This window comes from Balaenoptera physalus (genome assembly GCF_965194825.1).
Source record: "Balaenoptera physalus genome assembly, chromosome: 13".
NCBI lineage: Eukaryota > Metazoa > Chordata > Mammalia > Artiodactyla > Balaenopteridae > Balaenoptera > Balaenoptera physalus.
Window position 1 is genome coordinate 38,930,453 of NC_138892.1, and position 26,714 is coordinate 38,957,166.

The 26,714-nt window shown below is 33.7% G+C and overlaps 1 protein-coding gene across 4 annotated transcripts in view; it reads right to left on the bottom strand.

Moving 5' to 3' along the window:
- PTPRQ (protein tyrosine phosphatase receptor type Q) overlaps positions 1-26,714 on the bottom strand; it is a 285,457-nt gene that overhangs the window by 103,635 nt on the left and 155,108 nt on the right. For all 4 annotated transcript variants that reach the window (XM_082418813.1, XM_082418812.1, XM_082418810.1 and 1 more), the window contains 2 exons: positions 23,350-23,491; positions 20,677-20,946 (listed from right to left, as the gene is read on the bottom strand). In XM_082418813.1, coding sequence (XP_082274939.1) covers positions 20,677-20,946; positions 23,350-23,491 — 412 coding nt within the window. The remainder of the gene's footprint in view (positions 1-20,676; positions 20,947-23,349; positions 23,492-26,714) is intronic.

Consider the following 26,714-nt stretch of genomic DNA (forward strand, 5'->3'; position numbering starts at 1 on the left):
AGTATGTTTAACTTGGCTCTTTCTTATAATGTCTCTCAATATGGGTGGGCGGAATAATTATCAAACACATTTTTGTAAAACTATTTCTTTATAAGTTCTAATTATTCAGTTCAGGTATACTTCTCTCTGTCGGTCTGGCTTAATTCAGAGATAGATTTTGGAGTAGCTGAAGCAAAATTTACCAAAATAGTCTACATAAACATGATTTTAGGTGATACTACAAAGCTGAGAATCTGGAATGACACACTTCTTAGTATGCCAAATTAAGTCATTTAAAAATATTCCATTTGCATGAAAAAGACCTGAGAAAGTATCTATAAACAGGACTAAGGTTTTCTAAAATAATTTTTAAGTGTCTGTCACAGTACATGTATAGATGGACAATTGGGGACTCAAAATTCTATGGACCACAGCTATAATAATATTAGTTATTAAACCAAAAATTATTGAAACATAACTTATTTATAAAAATATCTCAGTAAAACTTCTGGGGAAAATGTCACTTTTTCTTGGAGAACTCAACAAGGAAAATGATGATACATATTCTATTTGGAGACAAAGTGAGTTGATTTGTTTTATAGAGTCATTAGTTTGACAGCTCTATTTAGCAAGTCATCTCCTGAGAATACCTATCAAAAATGACAACTTTGTTTTGAAATAGTTCATCACAAGCAGTTCTTAGGGGAATAATTATATAGCAGAATTAATCATCTATTAAGACCACTCCTATAACACCTGGAGATTAAATTGAACCATTGACATTGATGAAGCAATGAGAAAGATATACGGGTTAGTGATAATGTGCTTGAGGATGGATATGAGTAAATAAAATGCTAGTTTCATATCTTGTTAGCATGAATAAATAGAGCTGTTTTGGGAGAAGCTTAGGTTAGAGTAAGAGGCAGGGAAAAACAATTTGGGATAAATATGTATACATAAGCTTTGAAACCATAAGAGTGAATGAACATATAAGGGGGTGGTATTTATAGTATCAGAAAAGCAGACAATAAAAAAAAAAAAAAACTGAGTCTCTGTCAAGTCAATAGTTAATCCAGGGTAAATTATCAATAGAATAGGAAAAAGAGATCATAAAAAACTCACATAAACCAATAATGTTTGGCACACATCGGTACTTAAGAAATATTTGTTTAACGAATGAATAAATGAACTAATGGATGGATACATGGATGCATGGATTTCAAGAAGAAAATATCACCAATGTTGACTGATGAACAAGTGTCACCAATGCTGATTATAGTCAAATGCTGCTTAAAACCATTCTTTTCTAAAAACTGGCTGTACAGAAACCTTGATAGAGTAAAGTATACAAAAGGAGTCCTGGATGTAAGTTTGGGGAAAGCTCTACAGGACAGAACAATTTGGATTTTTCAAGGATTCCATGAGAGAAAGAGAGAGAAAGAGAGAGAGAGAGAATACAAGGAAAGAAGGAAAGATGTAAGCAGAAACAATCAATAGAGGAGAAAGGATCAAAGGATAGAGACTGGAGGCACTGTGAAATAATGTAGCCAGTAGAAAAATTCCAGATTGCCAAAATATTTTTAAGAACAAAAATACTGTTTAATTTAAAGTCATGTATATTATTGCAGTGTAAACCCTTCCTCTATGCACTCACAAAATGTTTGGTAAGGCTATTATACATAAAAGTGCACAGTGTGATTAGAATTGTCAAAATTGTGCAAAAAAATTTTGCTGCAGTAGTCAAAAATTTATGTAAAAATATTCCATTATCCAAACCTAATAAGTTTGAGGGATCTGTTCTGATGATGCCAGAATAGCTTATGTCACACTAATCCTTCTTCAGATAACAGCTATAAACTCTGTGGGGGAGGAAGGGACAGCTTCTGGCTTGTGGTGTCAGGGAATGGGATGCAGGATTGCCAGAGTAGTTCAAAAAGGAAGAAGCCACAAAGGGGTTAGACCCAAATTACAGTTCTAAATTCCCTGAAAATCCTTGGCCAATCTCATAATTGTGGAAGTATGAAGGACATGCCAAGAAGCAAAGTGTAAGGCAACAGATGAAAAACTTACTAGAAATTTTAGTTGCTTCCCAATGCAGAGGAGATAAAATTCAGAATTTGAATCACACCAAAGTAAGGAATTGGTAAACAGCAGGCCTCATTTTAAAATCCCCAAAGTGCCATACATTTACTTTGCTCTATGTCCCAGGATTAAGGAATTCTCTCTACAAATAAGGTTGAAACCAAAATCACACATTCACAAAACTATAATTCAGTAATTTAATGGCCTATTCGAATAAAAAGCCAACACCCTTCAAAAGAAGATACCAAAATCCAGAGTTTCTGCACAATGTCACAAACAATATCCAATATAAGTTTAAAAATTTCTAGGCAGGCAGGAAAATTACTATTGACAGGAAAATGTGACTTGTAGTCAGGAGGAAAAAGTGTTCAATAGAAAGAGATCACAGGATAACACAGGTGTACGAATTAGTAGGAAATTAATTTAAAGAAGCCATTAGAAATATTTTATTTGACTTAATGGAAAACAAAGCAAATGGGGAATTTCAGCAAAGAAATGGAAGTAAGGAAACAGAACTAAAGGGAAATTCTAGAATTTAAAAGTATAATACCTGACATGATATTGGATTTGTTTAACACCAGATTAAAGATGGCAGAATACAGTCAATGAACATTATGTCACATCAATAGAACTCCAATCTACAGAACAAAGGAAGAAACGTGAAAAAATTTTAAAAAGCCTCAGTCACTTAAGAGGTATGGAATTAGTCCCAGAAGAAAAGAAGATGGCAGAAAAATAATTTAAAAAATAATGGCCCCAAATATCTCAAATTTTAGAAAAATATTAATTTACCAATACAAAAAACTAAATGAACCCACAGCAAAATAAATGCAACAAAAACCACACTAGCCATATTATTGTAAAACTGCTTAAAAGTAAAGATAAAGAAAAAAAAAAAACTTGAAAAGTGTCCCTCAAATAACATTTCATACACAAGAGCTAATGATAAAAATGGTGGTTGACATCTCATCAGAAATAATGAGTACTAGAAGACAAAGGAATTACATCTTTAAAAAGAAAAATATTGGGTGGGAGAACTATCAACCCAGAATTTTATATCCACAGAAAAAGACCCTCAAACGTGAAAACAAAATAAATCTATTTCCAAATAAATAAAATCTGAGAGAATTTGATGCTAGCATACCTGCACTAGGAGAAATTCTAAAGCGAGTTCTTTAGTTGAAAGGGAAATATTAGCTGTAACTCATAACTACTGGAATAGAAGAACACCAATAATGGTAATTATATGGGAAATACATGGTCTTTTCTTAATTTATGTAAATGTCTACTGGCTCTGTAAGTAAAAATAATACCAAATATTGTGGGGTTTACAATGTAAATATATGTAAATCATTTAAAATATATAGGTGTCAAATGTATGACAAAATATATGGAACTGTACTTTTGCAAAGTTCATATATTTTATGTGAAGTTGTAGAATATTAATTTAAATACAATAAGCTAAGGAATTATATTGTAATCCCTTGAGCAACCACTAAAAATAATGACAAGGAAGTATAGATAAAAATCCTATAAAGAAATTAAAACAGAAAGCTAAAACCATCCAATTAACCCAAAGGAAGGCAACAAAGAAAGAACAGAGGAACTAAAAAAGAGCTAGAAAACAAATAGCAAATAGAACTAAACTCAACTAACTTAATAATGACTTTAAACATAAATGGATTAAATGCTCCATTTAGAAGACAGAGATTGTCAAGTAAGATAAAAATAAAAGACCCAATTATATGCTGCCCACAAGAGACATAATTTGTCCACCAGACACACAGATTAAATATGATACAAATAACTCAAAAGTAAAGATAGAAAAAACCATACAAAGCAAACAGTAAACTAAAGAGCATGTGCCTATATTAATACCAGACTAAAGAATCTTTAAGACAAGGAGTGATCTAAAGATAAAAGAGACAGTTTATAATGATTAAGGATCAGTTAGGAATTTATAACAATTATAACTATGTACGTGTTTAATAAAAAACTTTGAAGTACATGAACCAAATACTGACAGACTTGAAGAAATAGACAAATCCACAGTATTATTTGGATATTTTAATATTTCCTTATCAATAATATATCAAATAATTTTTGCTGAAAAGTAGTAAGAATACAGATTTGCAAAACATTATCACACTGAACTAATACATAGAACATTATGGACAACAACTGAAGAATAGACATTATTTCAAGTGTGCATGGAAGAATATTCAACAAGATAAATTATATGCTGAGCCATAGAAACTGTCCCAACTAATTTTTAAAAATTAAGTGTTACAGACATATTCTCTAACAATAATGGCAATAAATGAAAAATTGATGACATGTGGATATCTAGAAAAGTCCCAAATATTAGAAATTAAATATATTTTTAAATAACCATGGCTCAAAGAAGAAATTTCAAAGGAAATTAGAAAATATTTTTATCAAAAGTAAAAAGTCAAAATTTCTGATATATAATTATTAGGAGATTTACAGCTGTAAATGATTATATTTGAAAAGAAGAAAGGCTTAAAATCATTATGTAAAGTAAAATAAACTAGCTACAAAAAGATAAATACTGCAAGATCTCACTTATGTGTGGACTCTAAAAAAGTCAAACTCATGGAAACAGAATAGAACCGTGATTGCCGGGGGCCGGGGGAATGGAGGGGAGATAGTGGGATGTTTGTCAAAGGGTACAACTTTCAGTTATATGAATAAGTTATATGAAAAAGCTAATGCACAGCATGGTGACTATAGTTAATAATGATGTATCAGTATTACATACTTGAAATTTGTTAAGAGAGTAGATCTTAAATGTTCTCACCACACGCACACAAAAGGTAAATATGTGAGGTGATGGATAGGTTAATTAGCTTGATTGGGGGAATCATTTCACAATGTATACCTATATCAAAGCACTGCACTGTATACCTTAAATATATGCAATGTTTATTCGTGAATCATACCTCAATAAAGCTGGGGGAAAAAGACAGAAAGAAAAAAATTATGATCTATATCTTCACCATAAAAATACAGAAAAAAAGAGCATATTAAAAGCAGAATATTTAGAAGGAAGAAAATAATAAAGATCAGGACTCAGGGAAATAGAAAACGGATAAATAAAAGAGAATATTAACAAATTCAAAAATTAGTTGTTCAGAAAAATTAATAAAATTTGTAAACACTTGTCAAGCCATATATAAAAGTATAGTGCATCTGATCAAGTGTGGTCTATCCCAGGAAGGTAAATTTCACTTAATATTAAAAAAGCTAATCATATAATTTACTACAATAACAGAATAAAAGAAAAAAGCATACGATCATGGGCATCTACAGACATCCTACAGCAAACGTCGTATAAAATAGTGAAGGATGGATGCTTCCCCTTTTGACTGGGAACAACACAAGGATGTCTGCTTTTACTACTTCTATTTAATATAGTACCAGAGAGTCTAGCCAGTGCAATACGGTAAGGGAAAAAAGTCAAAGGGTTTAGAAAGAAAGAGATAAAAATTACCCTAATTGTAGATGAAATGACATTTTAAAATGTAGAAAATTCTAAAGCAATATATAACAAAAACCTTCTGGGACTAATAAGCAAATTTAGCAGTTGTAGGATACAATACCAATAAACAAAATCAACTGTATTTCTAGATTCTACATCAAACAACTGGTGACTAAAATTAAAATTTCAAATAACATATAACGTTAAATAGGAATAATTTTAACAAAAGACATGTAAAATTCATTTGCTGAAAACTACAAAGCACTGCCGAAAGAAATTAAGAGTCTAAAAATGGAGACATATACCATGTTCATGGATCAGATAACTCAATATTAAGATGGCATTTCTCCCTAAATGCATGAATAGATTAGATGCAATCCCAATGAAAATGCCACAGGGTTTTTTGGTAAAAATCAACAAGGTGATTCTAATAATAAAATTTATATGGAAATACAAAGAACTAAAATAGCTAAAACAACCTTGAAAAAGAACACATTTGTACAACCTACATTACCTGATTTCAAGACTTGTTATAAAACTGTAGTAATCAACACAGTGTGGTATTCATAAAGGTAGACGAATCAATGGAAGAGAATATATTCCAGAAAGAGATTCAAGTGCATAGGGTCAATTGATTTTTGACAAAGCTACCAAGGTAATTCAGTAGGGAAAAGGAAAGTCTTTTTAAAAATTTTGGAAAAATTGAATGAATATATTAAAAAGGAACTTTAAATCATATCTCATACTATACACAAAATTTGAGACGAATTATGGATATAAATATAAAAGCTAAAACTGTAAAATTTCTAGAATAAAAGACAGGATAATATCTTCATGATCTTGAAGTAGACAGTATTTCTTAGGATACAAAATGTACTAATGTGAAATTAAAAATTGCTAATTTGGATTTCATCAAAATTAAAATAATCTGCTCATCCAAAGGTACCATTAAGGAAATAGAAAATCAAGCCATTGACTAAGAGATAATATTTGTTATACATACATCTAATAAAGGACTTGTATTCAAAATATATAAAGAGTTCCTATAACTCAACACCAAAAAGAAAAGCAACTCAATATAAAATGGGCTAAAGACTTGAACGGAAACCTGTCAAAAATGATAGAACAATCCTCACGTTGCATGTTCGAATATGCTTGAATTTCTGTTTTTATGGTTTAATTAAATAACACCTGTCTGCCCAAAACAGGGGTTAAACTTTGTTACCTTTATATATTAACTATGAGTTCTTGTATAAAGTACTTCACTGCTAGCTTTCCTGTCCACAAAATTGCTACCAACAAGGACCTACTGTATAGCACAGGAAACTCTACTCAATATTCTGTACAACCTAATTGGGAAAAGAATTTTAAAAAGAATAGATACATGTATATGTATAACTGAATCACTTTGTTGTACACCTGAAACTAACATAAACAACATTGTTAATCAATTGTATTCAAATATAAAATAAAAAGTTTAAAACAAATAAATAAAAAATGATTTGGTTTCTCTCTCACACACACACACACACACAAAGAGATGTACATCATAATCAGAGACCAATAATGTCATTTCTTTTGAAACCTACCATTGATTGGTCACTGTGCATCTGTTACTTAGTTCATGCACAGGCAGCAAAGTGTGTAGTTATATGGCCTCCTTATCTCCCATGTGCATATGTCACGTGCCCATAGGCATGTTCAAAGCTAATCCAAACTTTGCCAAGTCATAGAAAAGATGCTCTCTCTTTATCATAAGCTAAACAGTGAGGAAAAGAAAGTAACCACTCTTGATATGTTTTTAATAAAGTGAAAGCTTTCATTCTCAGTTATTTCTAATGTTTTAAATTACAGTGTACTAAATATTGTTTTTGTTGTTTTTTCATTTCCTATATATTTATAACTGACAGTAAGAGAGTTTTTAATGTAGTGACAAAAAACTTTGAAGGTTATGGAACAATCATTTTCCCTAGTGATTATTAAGGTTGCTTTGCACACATTTTACAGACAGCTTTACAGTCATTTTTATGGTCCCACACTATCAGGTAAAGCAAAGACTGTCTTTATATGAATTATCAATAACCATGTTAAAGGATTTAACATCATTAGTCATCACTGAAATGAAAATTAAACTTACAATAAGATAGAAGTTCTTTTATACCAGCTAGACTGTCTAAAATTAAAAAGGACTGATAATACCAAATTCTGCTGATACCGAGAAGTAATTAGAACTCTCATACAATGCTGTTGGGGTGAGTATTTAAAATAGAACAACCACTTGAAAATCATCAGTTTCTTGAATAGTTAAACATGCATCTGGACTATGACCCAGCAAGTCCACAAAAAAGTTTTATACAAAAATATCTATAACAGTTTTATTCATAACACTTAGTTTGGAACAATCCATATGTCCATCAAAAGAAAACAGACATACAATGGGATATTAAAATGGTGGAAAATGACTCAATAATAAAAAGAACAAATTACTGAAACCCTCAACAACATGAGCTTCACAATTATGTTGAAAGAAATAGACCAGATATAAAAGAGTACGTATAACTCAAGAACAACTGAAACTAATCTATGTTGATTGAAATCAGGATAGTGGTTGCCTTGGGGAGTGGGTGTCCAAGGGAACTTTCTGTGGAAGACGGAAATATTCTATATGTTGTTGAGTGGTGGTTACATGGCTGTATACATGTGTGGAAACTCATTTAATTGTATAATTAAGTTTGGTGCATCTCACTGTATATAAAATAATTTCCCATAATTAGAAAATGTTAAAAAAATGAAAAGAAAAAGGCTTTCCCATTAAATCGTAACAATATTCAAAATGTTATACATTTATATAGAAAATTAAAATACTAGATACTAATACTTTCTAGCTAATATTTTATAAATCTAGACATTATGGAAAAAATCATGAGCTTTATTATATTTCTCATGTATCCATACTAGAAAAGAAGCCTTATAGATTAGTCCAAGTACGTCAACAACTACTTTCAATTCTCTTTTGGTAACTGTTCAATCTTCAGGCAAATTTTCTAATAGTACTTGTAAGAAGAGCATTCTATCCAGCTTCTAGGAAGTATGTCTCACACAGTTAATAATTCCTCTGTAATAACATCCTAAATACAAAGTTAGTTTTAAATTTCAGGCTAAACTTTAAAAATGTTAGACTGTCATACATAGCAAATATTAATGTAGTTACATTTTAAAAATTACTAACAACGTTGGCTTTTTAAAAATCCTATCTAAAGTAGGCTAATTTAATTAGTAATAAATGTCAGAAAATTGGGCTACTGTTTTTTAACATATCCTTTAATTGGTATAGATTTCATTATTGTGATCCATATGGAATTACATTTATTATCTTTCTAACACTGCAAATTGCCTTTAAAGTAGTAATTCTTCATAATAAGGTATCCAGGCACCAAACTAATGGGTGAATCAAGGATGCAGTGAATAGGAGGTGGTGAATATTCAAATTACAATAACATTAATATACTAAGAAATGTTACTTTATTTGAATTCTAAAAGTGGCTGCTATTTATGCATGTCTTATATTTATAAAATAGATTCCTCCAAAAGTTTTCTTATATACCATGAAACTTGTAATATTTTGAGATGAATGATAATTTGCACAACCTACTATTTGTTTAAAGCCTTTTCTTTGTATTCATATTACATTTTTTAATTGTCTAAATTAACGTAATATTGTTAATGAAATTTTGCTATCATTAAAACTCATTTAGGGCTTCCCTGGTGGTGCAGTGGTTGAGAATCTGCCTGCCAATGCAGGGGACGCGGGTTCGAGCCCTGGTCTGGCAAGATCCCACATGCTGCGGAGCAACTGGGCCCGTGAGCCACAATTACTGAGCCTGCACGTCTGGAGCCCGTGCTCCATAACAAGAGAGGCCTCGATAGTGAGAGGCTCGCGCACCGCGATGAAGAGTGGCCCCCGCTTGCCGCAACTAGAGAAAGCCCTCACACAGAAACGAAGACCCAACACAGCCAAAAATAAAAATTAATTAATTAATAAAAAAAAAAAAGAATGTCCTGGAGGGATTGCTTTAAAAAAAAAAACAAAACTCATTTATTCTACATTTCAGAGTTTTTCCACCATTAGTAAATGTTTTTCCCTGAAGCTTATAATCTCATAGAAACAAGGAGCACATTTCTGAAGCTTTCAAGTCATATGGCTACCAGAAAGAAAGAAAGAAGAGGGGCTTTTGCATGCACACACACATGCATAATTTACTTACAAAGGGAAGTAAAAGAGAATAAGAAAAAAATGAGGTGAAATGGAGGAGGAGGTTGATATGTAAAGGCTGTTATGAAAAGTATCAACTACAGCTGCATAGGACAGGAATGGAAAATAGGGTAATAAGATATGCCCCAGTTCCTAAATAAGTTAATAAAAATGTTGCTTGAAGAACAGCTGGCTTTAGCTGGAGCTGGGATGAAGAAAAGAGTGGTTGCCTGGAGTCCACTTAATGAAAGGTATTAGAGCATCAGTGGGGTCAAGGAGAATTATGCAGAGTAACTCAGGTTCATTATTTTACAAAAGGAATTGCATTTAAAAGGACTTTTAAATTTATAATTTGATACCTAAGACAGAAATTCATAATAGCAAACATTACACTTTTAGAACTGATCCAGGATAAAAAACGTGATATGTGACTAGAAAGTATAAAATTTCCCAGAATGGCTTCAGTATTTTACAGATCTTACTATATTAACTCATAGTATTTTTAGTATTATAGGTTAAGCACATATTTGATAATAGAAATTTAGTTTTCCTAAATTTTAAAACCATATTTGGACAAAAGTATGTATATACTCAGAACATATACATCCCTGTACAAATTAATGAAATTCATATGATGAACCTGAATTTCCCCACTCCATAATGACTCTATTTAGATATTGTGAAATAATGAGAAAAACATTTTAATTCCAATAAACACAAATGATCGGTTGAATTTCTAATGTAAGGAAAGTATCATAATACGGTAGAAAGAGTTCTGGATTAGTAAGAGTTCTGCTAATAATTAGTTAAAGCACACTCTCAGCAGACACTAAACCTCTGTGCTTCATTTTCCATGCTTGCAAAATGAAATGGCTGAATGGAGTTATCTTTGAAATCCAATAAAGATCTAAAATTATATAATTCTAAATTTTAAAAGCACAAGAATATAATTTTGTTTCATCATAGTCTTACCAGTAGTCTCTGGCAGAGTACTTCATATGTATTAAATAACTTAATCTTGAATATATGGATTTAAAAGGGTACCACACATGATATTAAGCATATCCCCACAAATGAACTTCAGGCTTTGAAGATGGAGTAGATATATATTCCCAGTTCCCTCCACTGAGTACAACTAAAACCTTGGACATTAAATATGAAACAAACGTAAGAAGACTCTGAAAGGTGGTGAGAAGGCAAAGCAACTAGGGAACTCACGACCCAGGGAACAATACAGTGGTGAGCTCCCTGGCTTTTCTTTTTGCCTTGTATATCCCATCCCCAAGGCCAGCAATCTCCAAATGCCAACCAGCTCAGACTAAAAAAGCCTCAGAAAAAGCCTCCTCCCTCTAACAGAAAAAAAACAGTGCAGCCTAGCAAGACAGAAAACTTTTAGACAATAACAACTGTACCCAAAAACTACAGAAAAAAGCTGTGGTCCCACTCCCTCCCATGACGACAAAGGTCAAATGAAGAACCTAGTCTTCAACCAGAGGTAGTAAGTCCCCTCCACCGTGTCAGTGGAGAATATGTAGGAAGAATATGAGGCACTCCTATCCTTCTTAGTGGAAGCCTGGTGGGCAGCCCTCTTTCTCACGCTCACCCAGCATCCTCCCCTTGGGTGTCAGCAGAGGCCAAGTGGGGAATTTGGATTTCTACATACATCTGGCGGTAATGGAGAGGTGCCCTCCTTTTCTCTACCAGAGTGCTATCAAAGGAAACCATCACAAATTTAATATGCTTAATAGTTATAGGACTAGTCAAATCATCTATTTCATATTAGCTGAGCTGTGGTCATTGTGATTTTAAAGAGTAAATTCGTATATTAACGCATATATGTGGAATCTAGAAAAATGGTACAGATGAACCTATTTGCAGGGCAGGCATAGAGACGCAGATGAAGAGAACGGACATGTGGACACAGGGGGACAAGGGGAGGGTGGGACAAATCAGGAGATTAGGGCTGACATATATACACTACCATGTGTAAAGTAGATAGCTAGTGGGAACCTGCTGTATAGCACAGGGAGCTCAGCTTGATGCTCTGTGATGACCTAGATGGGTGGGATGGGAGCGGGGTGGGAGGGACATCCAAGAGGGAGGGAATATATGTATACATATAGCTGATTCACTTCATTGTACAGCAGAAACTAATACAACATTGTAAAGCAACTATACTCCAATAAAAAAAAGAGTAAGTTCATTTCATCTAAGGTAAAATTGTTGATATTATTCCCTTATTATCCTTTTGATGTCTGCAGTGATTTCATTTCTAAATATTGGTAATTTGTGACTTCTTTTTTTCTTTGTCAGGCTCGCTAGACGTTTGTCAATTTCATCTTTTTGAAGAACCAGTTTTGTTTAATTGATTTTTCCTACTGTTATTCTGTTTTCAATTTCACTGATTTCTGTTCTTATTTTTATTATTCACTTCCTTCACTATATCTTCCTTTTCTTTTTCTAGACTCTAGTGGAGGGGAGAACCTTAGATTATAGATCTGAGACTTTTACAATGTATGTATTTAATGCTATAAATTTCCCTCTCTTCACTGCTTTAACTGTGTTTCACACATTTCGATATATCGTATTTTCATCTCATATCAATTCAACACATTTTAGTTTACCATATTTCTTTATTTCTCTTGAGACTTCCTTTTTGACAAATGTATTATTTACAAGTACCACTTCTTGCAACTGATTCGATATACATTTCAGCTCCAACTTTGCATCCTGAGAACACTTAAACATAATTTTAAAACTCCCCAAAAAGAGATCTCCATGCCTCAACAGTTTCACTGGAGAACTCAACCAAATGTTTAAAGAAGAATTAACACCAATTCTACACAATCTCTTCCAGAAATTAGAAGAGATTCGTATTATAAAGCTAGTATTCTCTGATACTGAAACTACACAAAGACAGTGAGACTCATCAATAAGAAAAGAAAGAGGGCTCAAATCAACAAAATTAGAAATGAAAAAGGACAAGTTACAACGGACATAGAAATAAAAGGATCATGAGAGACTACTACAAGCAACTATATGCCAATAAAATGGACAACCTAGAAGAAATGGACAAATTCTTAGAAAGGTACAATTTCCCAAGACTGAATCAGGAAGAAATAGAAAATATGAACAGACCAATCACAAGTACTGAAATTGAAACTGTGATTTAAAAAACTCCCAACAAACAAAAGTCCAGGACCAGATGGCTTCACTGGTGAATTCTATCAAACATTTAGACTTCTCTAAAGTTAACACTTTAGAGACTTCTCTTAGTTAACACCTATCCTTCTGAAACTATTCCAAAAAATTGCAGAGGAAGGAACACTCCCAAACTCATTCTATAAGGCCACCATCACCCTGATACCAAAACTAGACAAAGACAGTGAAAAAAAACCTCCGCAAAGCTACAGACCAATATCCCTCACGAATATAGATGCAATACTCTTTAACAAACTATTAGCAAATAGAAATCAGTAATAAGTAAAAAGAAGTACACCATGATCAAGTGGGGTTGATTCCAGAGACCAAAGGTTTGTTCAGTATTAGAAAATCAATCCATTTAATCCACCATATTAACAAGCCAAAAAAGAGAATTACATGAACTTATCAATTAGTACAAAAAAATTTATATAACATTCTTAACATGACAATATTACAGAAAATGGAGAGCAAATTAGTGGTTATCAGAGGGTTAAGATGAGCAGAAGTACAAGGAGAGTGGGCAGGAGTTGGGTGTGGCCATAAAAAGGCAACATGAGAAATTATTCTCATTGAAATATTCTCTATATTGATTGCATTGATATAAATATGGTGGTTGTGATACTGCACTGTAGTCTTACAAGATGTTCCCATTGGAGGGAACTAGATAAAGGGAGCACAGGATTTCCCTATATTATTTCTTATATATACACGTGACTCTATAACTATCTCAAAATAAAAAGTTTTATTAAAAAGATTTACCACAGAAGACATGCCTTTCTTAGATATTTTACCACATAATTGTCTAAACATAATTTTGTGGCTGAAAGTTTCTACTTCAGGCACCCAAAGTATGCATACTGAGTGTTCACTGTGTCTCTATCACTCTTCTAGGCCTGTATATTGATTGACTGATTCATTCATTCTTTAATAATATTTTTATTGAGTATCACTGTACTCCAGATGCGTTCCTGGACACTGAAAATAAGGGTGAACTGCACAAAGGAAAATCCCTATTCTCATGGAGCATGCATTGTAATGAGGACAGATCCACAGATAATGATAATATAACAGAGAAAAGTAAAGCAAGAAAGAGGCATAGAAAATTCTAGCTGGGAGGGGTTTTAATCATAAATAAGTTAGATCCTCTTTGAAGAGGTGGTATTTGAGGCTAAATTTCAAAAGATGAAGGAAGAGACACATACATTACTAGGGAAGAGAATGCTGGGTTGAAAAAGGACCTTACGGACAATTAAAATGACCGTGGATTTTATTCTTTATGATTTGGGAGAGTCAGTAAATTTGTAATGAACAAATCCTTCTCCATCTGAAGAGATTACTGCAGGGTTTTAGGAAATGGCAAAAAAAAAAAAAATCACTGTTTTCAGAGTCAATTTATGTTGCTTCCTACTCTAAATTTAGCAGAGTTCCCAATTTTCCATAAAATTGTATTCAAATTTCTGCTACAACTATACAAAGCAGAGTAAGGTCCACCTGAGTTATTGGATCTCACCTCCTATACTCTTTTCAATACAACACCCTCTAGTCAGGCTTTCATCTCAGCCTTGACCCCTTGTATTACATTCCTTTGTGCTACTATGTGTTTTCCCTTGCTGTGTCTTGGAATTTCTATTTACTCCCCTCTATCTATCTCACCATTTTCATGAATAGAGATGGGGTCACAGAGTGGCTTACCATAAGTGCTTTAGCATACCCATAATCTTCAGGTCTACCTAACCTCCGCCATCTAAGATTGCTCAAATAAAAAGAAGAATGTTCTTTGATATGTACAACTGACATTTTCTCATAGCATATTGAGGAACAACAAAAAAGAATATTTAGTAAACTTAGCTATTTTATTGATCTATATCAGGTAAATCTAAGTAAACATTAGTATACCTGACTATGAAATTCAAGTTCCAATACCATATCATCATCTTCTAAGTAGGTTACTGAGTCTAAACTTCTATAAAGCAATTCCAAAGCTATCAATAAGCAACATCCAGTTCCTATTCCACTTCTTCAATACGGCCTTCCATAAAATGTATTTCTCCCGAATTCCTATTTGATTCAATCTTCAATCCACACAACTGACATATTTATGTAGGTTTGTGTTTAATTGCTTTATATTTATTAGATACGTCTTTACAATAATGGTGGAGTTATTTGGACCTGCAGAGCCGAGATCACCAATGCCATTTGGGATTCAAACTTGAGTCTTGAACCCCAAACACAAAGCCTGGACTCAGTAAGCATTACATGAGTATATACTGGTCAAATGTCCACCAAACCACAAGTATAAAGGATACTTTTCACCTGATGTTCACTCTTAAGGAAAGTATTATATTTAATAATTAAGTCTGTAGGAAATATATTTTATAAAGCATTTGAACTTCAATTAAAGTAGCAATGCTAATAGCTATTTCTCTCTGATCCATCACAGGCAACTATAATGGCTTTTGTGCTTTCTACAATTACTGACTGGTAAGTAGAATGTGCCAATTCACTTGCTTAAGAACAAACAGGATCACACAATTTTCCTGCATGTTTGACTTCTCATCTCGACTGAGGAGAGCAATGTCACTGGCATGCAGACAAAGGAAAAAGTAAACTTCTTTTAAATTAGCACATTAATTTGCAACCTTGAGAAAACTTTTACCATCCACATCCACTCTATTAAATGGTACTTAAGAATGGTCTAAATTCTTATAAACAGTATATCTTATTTTTTTAAAAAAGCTGGTAAATGGAAGTTAGATTTTGTCATAATCACAGTTCGCCCAGTAATCTCTACACTGCTCACAGAGGTCCACAAAATAGGGATCCAAATAAAGTACATAACAAATACATTTCTTAAATAATTCTTAGGGGAATGGCAGTCATGGCTTTGTAGTCTTCTACAAAGACTTGAGAGTTTACATATATGCTATTAAACAGTACACAGTTATTTGAAAGAACCAAGTTATTTGAAAGAACCAAGAGTAGAAGGGGAAAAAAAACAGGGATATTAAACACACTCCCATTCAGTGCTGATCCATTAATATATTTGCAAGCTCAGTGGACTTCCAGTGGGTCCATCTAGGTGCCTAATACCTCCTATTGAACAAAAAGCTAATAAAGAAATCACTGCTGAAAAGAACAGCCCTAAAAACCACAAATGCGTATTTCACTTTCCCTCAATTAAGTTTTGGGCGTCCAAGGGATATAGCTTATTTTCCTCTTTTGATTCTAAATTACTGAACTTGGAAGAGCTTTGAATAAATCCAAACTGTAAAATTATCTTCCAGAAAAAAAGAACAAATTTTCAAACTCAATTTTAAATCACCATATTTACTAAGATTTGAAAATAATATAGAGAAGTGCATGCATTTTGAACTAATTTGAGATTTTAAAAGTTAAGTCTTGTATGCACTTGAACTTGCTATAATATTTTTATTGGTACATATAATATAATTGGACAGAAAATGCTATTAAAATTACCAGGTTTGGGGGCCTTCATCTGTATTTGCCCTATTCTGACGTGTTTGACTGTGACAATGGAACCAGTTTAGACACTGAACACTAATCTCCTCATAAATCCAATCATAAATTCAATCATCCATGATGCATGTTTAACTGTGCCCAATATGACCAAGTTTACACTGAGAAAAATACCCAATAATCCCTGGAAGGAATGTTAAGGTCAGGCACTAGGCAGTAAGGGAGTGAGCCAAATTTGATTTTACTTCATGTCAAAAGTAAGTACAGAGTCAGTGACTCAGAGCTGACTTTACACTGTGACTAATCTTAGACCACCATAAATTAGAAGTTTGCAACAGCTATAAAACTGCTTCCATTCTGAACAATGAATCTCCAGTTCTCACTAATGTCTTATCAACAAACAATTCATGTGAACCCAGATAAAAGCAAATTATTTACCTAATAAAAATTGTAATCATAAATACAATTACATGCTAGATCTGAAAATTAATTTTAAAGATAAACAAATTATTTAAATATTTTTAAAGCAGCAGTTAATACTCATGTTTCATATGAATGACTCTCCTTAATTGAAAAAACATTTACATTTGCCTGGGAGAAAATATCTATAATTTTGCCTGATGAAAGTGTGGAAATAATACATTGCAGTGGAGTAACACCCTTATGAAAAATTATGAATTTCATGAGAAAACAATTCATTTCTTTCTTTTACAAAAATTTGAGTGCCTAGAATGCCCAAGGCTCTTTGCTACGAACTGTGAGTAAAACAAAGACAAATAAGACATAGCCCCACAAGCAAAGAGTATACAGTGGAACAGAATGGTTCTCAAATTTCAGCACTGTCTCACCTCACATACCTTGTTTAAAGGAAGATTTGTGAGTTTTATTTTCCAAACTCTGATTCCACAGGTCTAGAGTAGGGCCTCGGGGATGTACCTTCTGATGCAGGGAGAGTCAGCAGTCCAAACTTTGAGCAACATTTGTCTTCAGTAGTAAGGGAGCACATAATACATGGTATAATATGCCTAACACCTTCCTAATTCATTGGTTTAGAATTCCTTCAGTCTCCATTCATGCGATCTTTTAATCCTGACTTAAAATCTAATTCAAATCCTTAGTTAAAGGATTTTTTTTTTTTTTAACAAAGACCTGTCCTTAAGTTCAGGTGGCTCTACATCAAGTGTATATACTTTGATTATGCATCTCTGTTCTACTAATTGAACCTCTGCTTCATTCCTGTGACGGAGCAGTCACCTTGAGTACCAGTGGAATCAATAATAATGAGTCCTCTGCCTTGTTCTCTGAGTTCCGAACCTCTCATTTATCTCAGAATTACTGTCCTGTCTTTCGTTGCCAGTTCTCTAGGACTCAGCTCCCGTCCAATGATCGAGACCATTTCACCTGGTACTAGACCACCCTGATGCAGACCACCTGCCTGCATTTGAACATATTTCCTTCTCTCAGACTCTGTATAGCAATGGTCTGCTGCCCACCCACTGGGGAAACACCTGCTACCCCTTTCTGGACCTCTCTGACACTATTTGCCTGTCCTCACTGCTACGTATCACCTGCCATCAAAATTCCTGGGTAATCTAGTCCAGTAATTCAGAAAATTTACAGAGAATCATCAGAGAGATGCTTAAAACTACAGATCCTTGGGCTTCATCTCTTGAGGCTATGATTCAGCCAAGTCTAGGGTGAAGTCTAGGAATCTGTAGTTTTAATGCTTAGCATGTCATTGAAGACTTAAACACACACACTCACACACATACACACACACACACTTAAGCTGGGCTTTTAAGAACAAATACAATTTTGTGTGACGTAGAAAGGGAGCAGGACAATCTGATGGTGAAAAGTATTGAGTACGTTTAAAGAAGAGAATCTAATCAATTATTAGCCCATAGCAGGTGCTTAATAAATGTCTTTTGAAATGAATACATGAAATCTAATGTGCTGAATAAATAAAGTTTGGCTACAGGTATCAGTTATATGAAGAGATGCAGTGGAGGAACAAAAGAATGAAAAGCTAGACAGAAGTCATGTCTAACTGGTGATGAATTCTGGGGTATATTCTGTACACGATGAGAATAAGTAAAACATTTGGAGTATTCTGGGCCATCTCTTATACATAGCACCTTTCATTATCACCTCTATGCTTCAGATACCTAAATCTCCATGTCTACTTCTTACCCCTCAGGTAATAAAATTCAACAGCCAACACATAAATGCTCTAAATTGTATGTTAGAGCCAATTCAATCAAAATAAGTGGGTGGAAAGATGGTACCGACAGGCAGGCTGAATGAGTATGGGTGATAAGGCCCCTTTGGGTATTATTACAGGAAGCAACAAGTCTGATATAACATGGGGGCAGTCAAGTTGAAGAAGGGGCAAATTGCAGAGCCATGGCAGAGACTGAATTGATAAGCTCTGATTATATGTAGGAGAGATGGGAGGAAGAATCACATAAGAATATGAGGCTTGATCCCCAACTGATAAAGAACAGGTATAGAAAAGTGAGGAAGAGAAGGAGAATTCATGTTACATAAATTCCATTTTGAATATGTTTAGGGTTGATATACCAACCAGGTCCTCAGCTGAAATTTTCTAACAATTTGTGTGGCTGTTGGTGTGTGTTTGTGTGTGTGTGTGTGTGTGTGTGTGTGTGCAAGAGACAGAGAAAGAAGATAAAATTCAGGAGAAAGTAGATTAAATTGATGGAGTTATGTTCTAGAGGAAACACGACTTTGAAACAAAAATGAGCAGTTAGATTCCTGAAAAGAGGAAGGCAATGACATTCCCAAGGGAGGCTATCTTGAGAGCATAAATAAAGATATCAGTAAATTTTGAAGGAAGGCAAATCAATTATCTTTGATGCTATTAGTAAAATGAATAATAACATCAAAGATGGATGATAGTGGGGGTAGACCATGTTCAGAGTAAGGGCAGAATTTTCCTACGGAAAATTGATTAAGTGTAAACAGGAATGTATAGTAGATTGTGGAGCAACCGGGAGAGTTAGAGAATAGCTGAACAAGACAGAACCATTTACATTTTCTCCAGCACTATTCATCAGCCAGCATCTAGTGAAAACAAACAGTGGGGTCCTTTCAGAGTTGGGAATCTCCTGGAAGATGAGTTACAGTGACATGCCTTGCGATGTAAGGAGCAAGAGATAGTTGTTGTTGAAACGCGTCCATTCCAGATGAACAGGTAAGACACTGAAGTCTCAAGAAATGTTGCCTTGAAAGGATGAGAAGAAAAAGATGCTGAAATCAGAGAGAAGGTATACCATGTCTTGAAGTTCCGTGGTTTATAGCCTCAAAGATAGAAAAGTAGAGTAAAACTGGGTGATGCTGATTTCAAAAGGAGGAAAGGGTTAAAAGATATTTCAAAGATAAGGATCGAGAGGTGCCAGAGGTAAACAATTATGTCAATACCTACAGTCCCCACTAGGGAGGAGCTCCAGTGAAGTGGTGTTATTGGGAAGGAATCAGGTTTTCATTTACATGAAGAGGTACAATATTAGAGAAGGTAGAAGATGACAGAGATTATGACATAGGGTGGATCACTGTTAGGGAGAGTAAGAGTATTCCTCTTTAAAGACTAGAGCTTAGTGACCTAGATATTTTTATTCCAATAATACCAAAGATGAAGGCTAGTATAAAGAGAAGGAAGTAGATAAAAGTGAGTCTGACACTGCAACTTTGGAATTCAGGGAAGCATCGAGAATGCCATTAATTTAAAAAAAGATATACATATGTGTGTGTGTGTATATATATATATATATATATATATATATATGTTACATATTCATTCCCTATTTTAAATTACAATAAAGCATAATTCAGTAAGTTTGGTGTTTGTATAATAAGAAATAGATACTTGTAAAAACACAATGAAGCAGATTTTCTCTTTTTTCCTCCTTTCAGCCTCCCATTGCTATGGAGGTGGTTCAATGTACCACACAGCTGGTCCTCAGGTAACATGTGGGATAAAAAAGTATGTGTTATATTTTTTAATATTTCTTTTAAAGTTTTAGACAAATGTGCTATCAAGATTACAAAGGTTATTGACAAACGTAGGACACAGTCCAGGAACAGTTTTGTGTTTCAGGTTAGTTCTCTCTTTCAGGTAAATCACCTGCTTCGCATCAGTTACCTGTTTCACGTTAGTTACCTGTTTCGGGTAGCGTGCTCATGTTGCATGCGCTTTCATCACCTTCACCAGCTGAGGTGGATGCTCTTATTTTAAAGACATACGAGGTATTGGCGAGAAGTTTCATGAAAGTATACATGTGATCTTGGGGAGAGATTTTTGTAGCATTCCTTTCAACTGTTATCATATAATGTGTAATTATTCCATTTGCCTTTTTGGGTGGATCCCACTTCACTAAAGCTGACTGCCAGCTAGTTGCCATACACTGTACGTTCTGTACAACATCTGGAACTTAAGAGATAAGCAAATGCCCAAAGTTAAAATTTATACATATGTAGTAGATAAATGATTTCATTATGCGATTGCTAGATAAAGTCATGTTTAGGAGTAGAGACAGAATAAAAATTTAACATACCAACCTTTCAATGTGTGCTCAAAAAATTCTTAACATGGGCTGAATCAAATGGCAGTTGGCCCATTTTCTATGTTACCATATTAATCCTTACAATACTGAATCCATCACTGAATATTCTCCTAGGCCCAAGCAGCAATCACATCCTCAAACCCTCAGTAGCAACTATGTAGCCAGCCTCAAGCTCAGGCAGTGGTTGAAGCCTGCCCTCTTTATCTCTCAATGGGAAGGAGCAGTCTTAGCCATACTTTATGATGGAACTTTTTAATGCAAAACGTAGATGTAGGTGCCTCACTGAAGTGGGTACTTCTCAGGGAAATGTCTGATTATATAATGTCCCCTAATGTTAGCATAGTTTTTTTTTGTCACACTAAAAAGAGGAAGCTATAAAGAAAATTTGCATATAGTCAATTTGTGGATTACAAACAGCAGGCAGTGAAAAGAAACAACTTGTCATTGTGCAAAACATAGCTATTTAAAGAATATTCAAGTAATCTTTGACTTGCCTACAGTTCTCTCCTGTGGCGTAAATTTCTATCTTTACAAACGCTTCTTCCTCTGTAAGATAAAGGCATCAAAACTAAAGAAGAATAACTTAGGGGGGGTGTGGCATTTAAAATGAAAGAAAAGACAATTCCTCGGCTGATCCAGGGCTCTGGCAGTTAAATATGGTTAACTATTTGCTTTCTTATTTTCAAAAACATACACTAATACCAATAAATGAAAAAGAGACAGTTGATAATTTACTTAAGTTTAGATTATAAACCTGGATTTTGTGAACATCTATTTCACTGACTCTCCAAACTTAAAAACAATTAATTAGCTAGCTGATAACACTTCAAGTTGAGAATTTTATTTAACCAATCAGGGCATAGGATTTTGTGGAATTATTTTATTTTACTGGTAAAAAAAAATGTATTGGTTTACATAATACTGTCTACAAGATTAGCCTTGATTTTTACCAATCTAATATGTGTGTAAATAGTTAAAATGTTTTTTTCTTTATGGGTTTAGCCTTTTTCTATAGTATCATTCAGTTATGATATGCAATTCCTACAGTCACGTTCAGTTTGCACTAGAGGTCAGAGGCTGACGTTCCAGTTCAGTTTCTTCACTAATTTTCTCAGCCCTTTTCATCTAATCTGCCTGAATCATGGCTTCTTCATCTGAAGTATGGGAACAGGGGCAACCGTAATGTTTTTTCTAGCATTTGTGTGTCCAACACTCTAATAAGCGCTTCATATGGATCTTTTCAAATATTTTTCCCAACAACCTTCTGGGTGGCTACTGCTAATGTGTGTTTCTTTTCAGTTAAAGATACAGAGGCTCAGAGGAGGCACGTGCCTTTGCCAGGGTTATACAACTAGCAAGTCGCAGAGCTTGGATTCCAATCCAGACACTGACTGCAGAGCATGAACTCTTATCCACTATAGATACTACTTACTTAGCCTGTCTTATAGGCATGCCATGAAAATAGTATCAGGTATTCATAAATTAATGTAAAATGGTTAATTTATCAGTGAGTGGTCTCCAATTTCAACTTAGAGATTCACTAAAACAAAAAGAAATGCACCCAGAGGTATAGGGAAGAAATGACTAGAACAGGATCTTGCACTTATTCAATAATCATTGACAAAAAAAAAAGAGTGAGGAAGAGTTGCCTTTAAAAATATGGTCCAGTTGAGAGAAGGAAAAGTATTAAATCATTAAATCAGTTATAAATTAAAACTATTCAGTACATAGTGGAGTTATGACATGTAGGTGATGCACAGGTAAGTTGTTCAATTAGAGCAATGGTATTTCAGTCTTCATAGTCCCCTCCACATGTCACAAATGGACTATGGGAAAGTAAAAGCTCACATACTGACTAGTGCTCTTCAAATGTCACAACACATCTTCTTTAAAAAATTACAGATTTTTTTTCACGAAAATATAAATCAACCTGTTAAAAGTGATTAATGGTTCATTTCCCCTTTTTTTCCCAGCTGTCTCAGATGGTACTAAGAAGTAGGTAATTTTTACATATATCTAGAAGCCTACTTTGTGTTCCTAAACTAGTCTTTTATCTCAGCTTCCTCAGTGCAAAGTGAAAAACCATGTGTAAATATATATCTATTTGATTGCAGACAAGACAACCCAGCCTATCCTTAAAGCACTGAAATTCAACTTCCCTTTGAATGAACAATTAAATATTGATAGTTAGTCACATAAACTGAGAAAGGAAAGGGAAAAGTGTTAAAATACAAAATCAAACATTTTAGGATCCAAAAACCATGTCCAACCTGATTCTTGGGTTGTGAATTTTACTATGTTACTAAATTGATTGCCATTTCCAACTTTAGTAAAGGCAGATATGCTGATAGAATAGGTGCTGACGGGTTCCAGTCCAACAAGTTTGGCTTCAGTTTGAAAACCTGAAATATTCTGAAAAGCAGAAATAAAATTCATTGTCACAATGCATCATCAAAAAACTTATTTATAACTGGAAGAAATATTTAATACATCAAAATTATGTCTGCTGTGTTTAACCTATGATTTAGTAAGCACAGGTATTTTTTATTAAAAATTTAAAAATTAAACATTTTTTGTGTGTGCCCCAGGGTGTGCTCAGCTGATAAAGGATGAACTGGACACCCTCTCAGCACTGAAGAATCTCATAATTGCCATTTGTTTTTAAAGCTGAAGTGTTTTGTTTTCATTTTGTCTCCCTGATGTTTACTTGGAATTACATACTGATTACTTCCTTAAAATTTGCTAAAATTAAAGTCCTCAATTGAAATCCAACTTAAGAGCAGTCAGTGGTACTTGATTTTTCTTGAATTCATCTAAATTCATTTTTTAATTCTCAGTAGCATTCTGTGTAAATTAATTTATTCATCAGCTATTGTATGCTAGGCACTGTGAATACAGCAGTGAATGAAACAGAACCTCTGCTCCTATGAAGCTTAAATTATGAGTTTTCCCAGATAACTCCTAAATTTCTAATTTTATGCAATCTCTTAGGAAAATGAAAAAAAAGAAGAAAAGTTATCACAGTTGTTCAAAAGAGGATATTCTTTCTCATAGAAAATTTTACCATGAAATATAAAGCCTTCATTCAAAGAGAATTGTCCTAATAGAAAGAGCACTTAAGATTAATAGTTCCCTATGGAAAAAGAAGACAATCTCCTATGTGGTATAATTTTAAGAATATTGCATTATATCTAATCCAAAATATAAACTACTTTCACTTATATATTAAACATTTCAGGGGCAGAAATTTAGCAAGAATACTAATGCTCAGGGCACTCACAGTTAGAATCATATTTTAAATTAATCTCTTGCAAGTCATTGACATACTTTATGAACTCACTGTATTACGCTGTTTCCTTTCATTCTTCCACAATTACTATTTACCAAGCACACTGTTAGATAACCAGGAGATTATAAAGATACATAAGACATGGTCCCTGTCATCAAGGAACTGTTATATTAATTAGAGAAATCTACCAACAACTGCATACTAAGAAGAAATTAAACACAAGCAGGTAAATTTTGACTCAGGTTAGGAAGGGTGAGTAATTACCCAGAGAAATGACTGAACTCAGGAGATTATAATAAAAAGTGTGAGTAGCTTATTGGATAGTGGACAGACTGACAAAGTAAGTTGTAAGATGGAGACATGAGTAAGGAATATTTCCAAACATAACAGAAATTTTTACTGAATAAAAAATTTCTTTCAATATGTGTGAGTGACCTGAGTTACTAGCAGACCTGGGTCTTATTTATCTCCAAATGGATTAAACTGGATTGACTGAGATGGCAGGAACATTTGGAGTGGTCCTGGAATTATTATGCCTCCACAAACTCACATATAATCTGAAAGAATAAAAAAGAAAAGAAAAGAAACTAATAGTTGGGACATAGAGGTAGCTGAAAACATAGAGAGGAAAACAGGACAACACACTCAAAGAGAAAGCCACACAGAGGAAGGAAAGCAGATAAAGAAAACTAGATGTTGAGAAAGGAAAAAAGATGGCATGAGGATACATTTAAAGGAATTTGAAAGAAAATAAGGCTATGAAAATTCATGGAAGACAAAATAGATGTAAAAGGGAATAACTAAAAGTAGTAGATTTTAAAGGAAAACTACTCCTTCCACTCCAAAAAGGATATATTTAATACTTTATGGTATAAAGATTATATTTTTGCTACTAGTGAAATTTCAATGGTAGCATTTCTATTGAGAAAACAGATGTCTAAAACTCTTAGAATATAACTTACCCTCATATTCAGGTAGAGGAGTACCGTCATTTTAGGCTTAGTGCTATTACAATGCTGAATGGAATTTGTTCTTTTTTAAAAACCATATACAAAAACAACAACAGCTACCGTGTTTATCATATGCTGAGGATTGTTCTAAATGCTTTATATAGATTTTCCCTTACAATCTTCACTTTTTAGTGGATGTATCTTTACAGCTCCCATTTTGCACTTGAGGAAACTGAGTCATAAGAAGTTAAGCAACTGCCCTAAGGCAGAACAATAAGTCTCAAAGTCAGGCTTCTAACCAGATAGTTTGATGCCAGAGTCCTTAATTCATGACTCTGCTAACGGTGTTGATGGTAGAGATCTCTGTTCTGAGGAAAAGATCACACATACACATCCACACTTCAATATACGTACATGTTTATCCCAGGAATGATCACATTCCTAGGATAATAAAGATTATTATCTTTAAAATATAGAAATATAGAAAATGATTCCTTTTCCCCATTTGATACCTATTTACCAGTGGTCCATACAGACAAAGCACATTAAAAAAAATGGAAAATGTTAAGATTAGACTAGAAATAGATACTAGAGGGCTAGAGACTCAGCACCATTAATGGAATTTCACACTGCTGGGAAACAGATTCCACATTTATGAAGAAATACAATTTGAATTCTACTCAGCCTATCAGATTTTAGAGTAATATCTTGATTTCCAAAAAGAAAATCATTATTCCTTATGACATAAACTTACGCACTGCTTCTGATTTTTACTATTCCCTTTTTAAGCTACACATGCTATAAAAGTGATTTACCATCAGTAATAAATTATAATGCGTATAATATTGGGGACAATGTTTATGCAAAGTTTTTGCACTCTCCTTGCTGCAACTAAAGAGCATTCTAGTACTTCATTTGCCTTTGGAAAAAAAATAAGAACACTTTCTCAAATAAATGCTAGTTAATTACAACATATTTTGGCAATTAAATGCTAGAAATCATATAGGTATATTTGAGACCCTTTGTTACATCAGTTCTTTGGGTATTTTTCATTGATTCTGAAACCTAAAAATGGAGGAGTGAAAGGGCATTTAGCATTGAAACTAATTAGCATTGAAAGAAAAAGAATAATGATATATTTTAAAAGACCAATTAGTGTGGGATTACATGCTATCTGGAAAGGTTAACAGAAGTCCAGTATAAACACTTTTCTGAACAAGTTAAAAACATTCACTTGGTACTTCTTTTAACAACAAATACGATAGTCCCCCCCTTATTCACAGTTTCATTTTCCACGGTTTCAGTTACCCACAGTCAACCATGGTCCCAAGATATTAGATGGAAAATTCCAGAAATAAACAATTCCTAAGTTTTAAATTGTGAGCTGGTCTGAGCT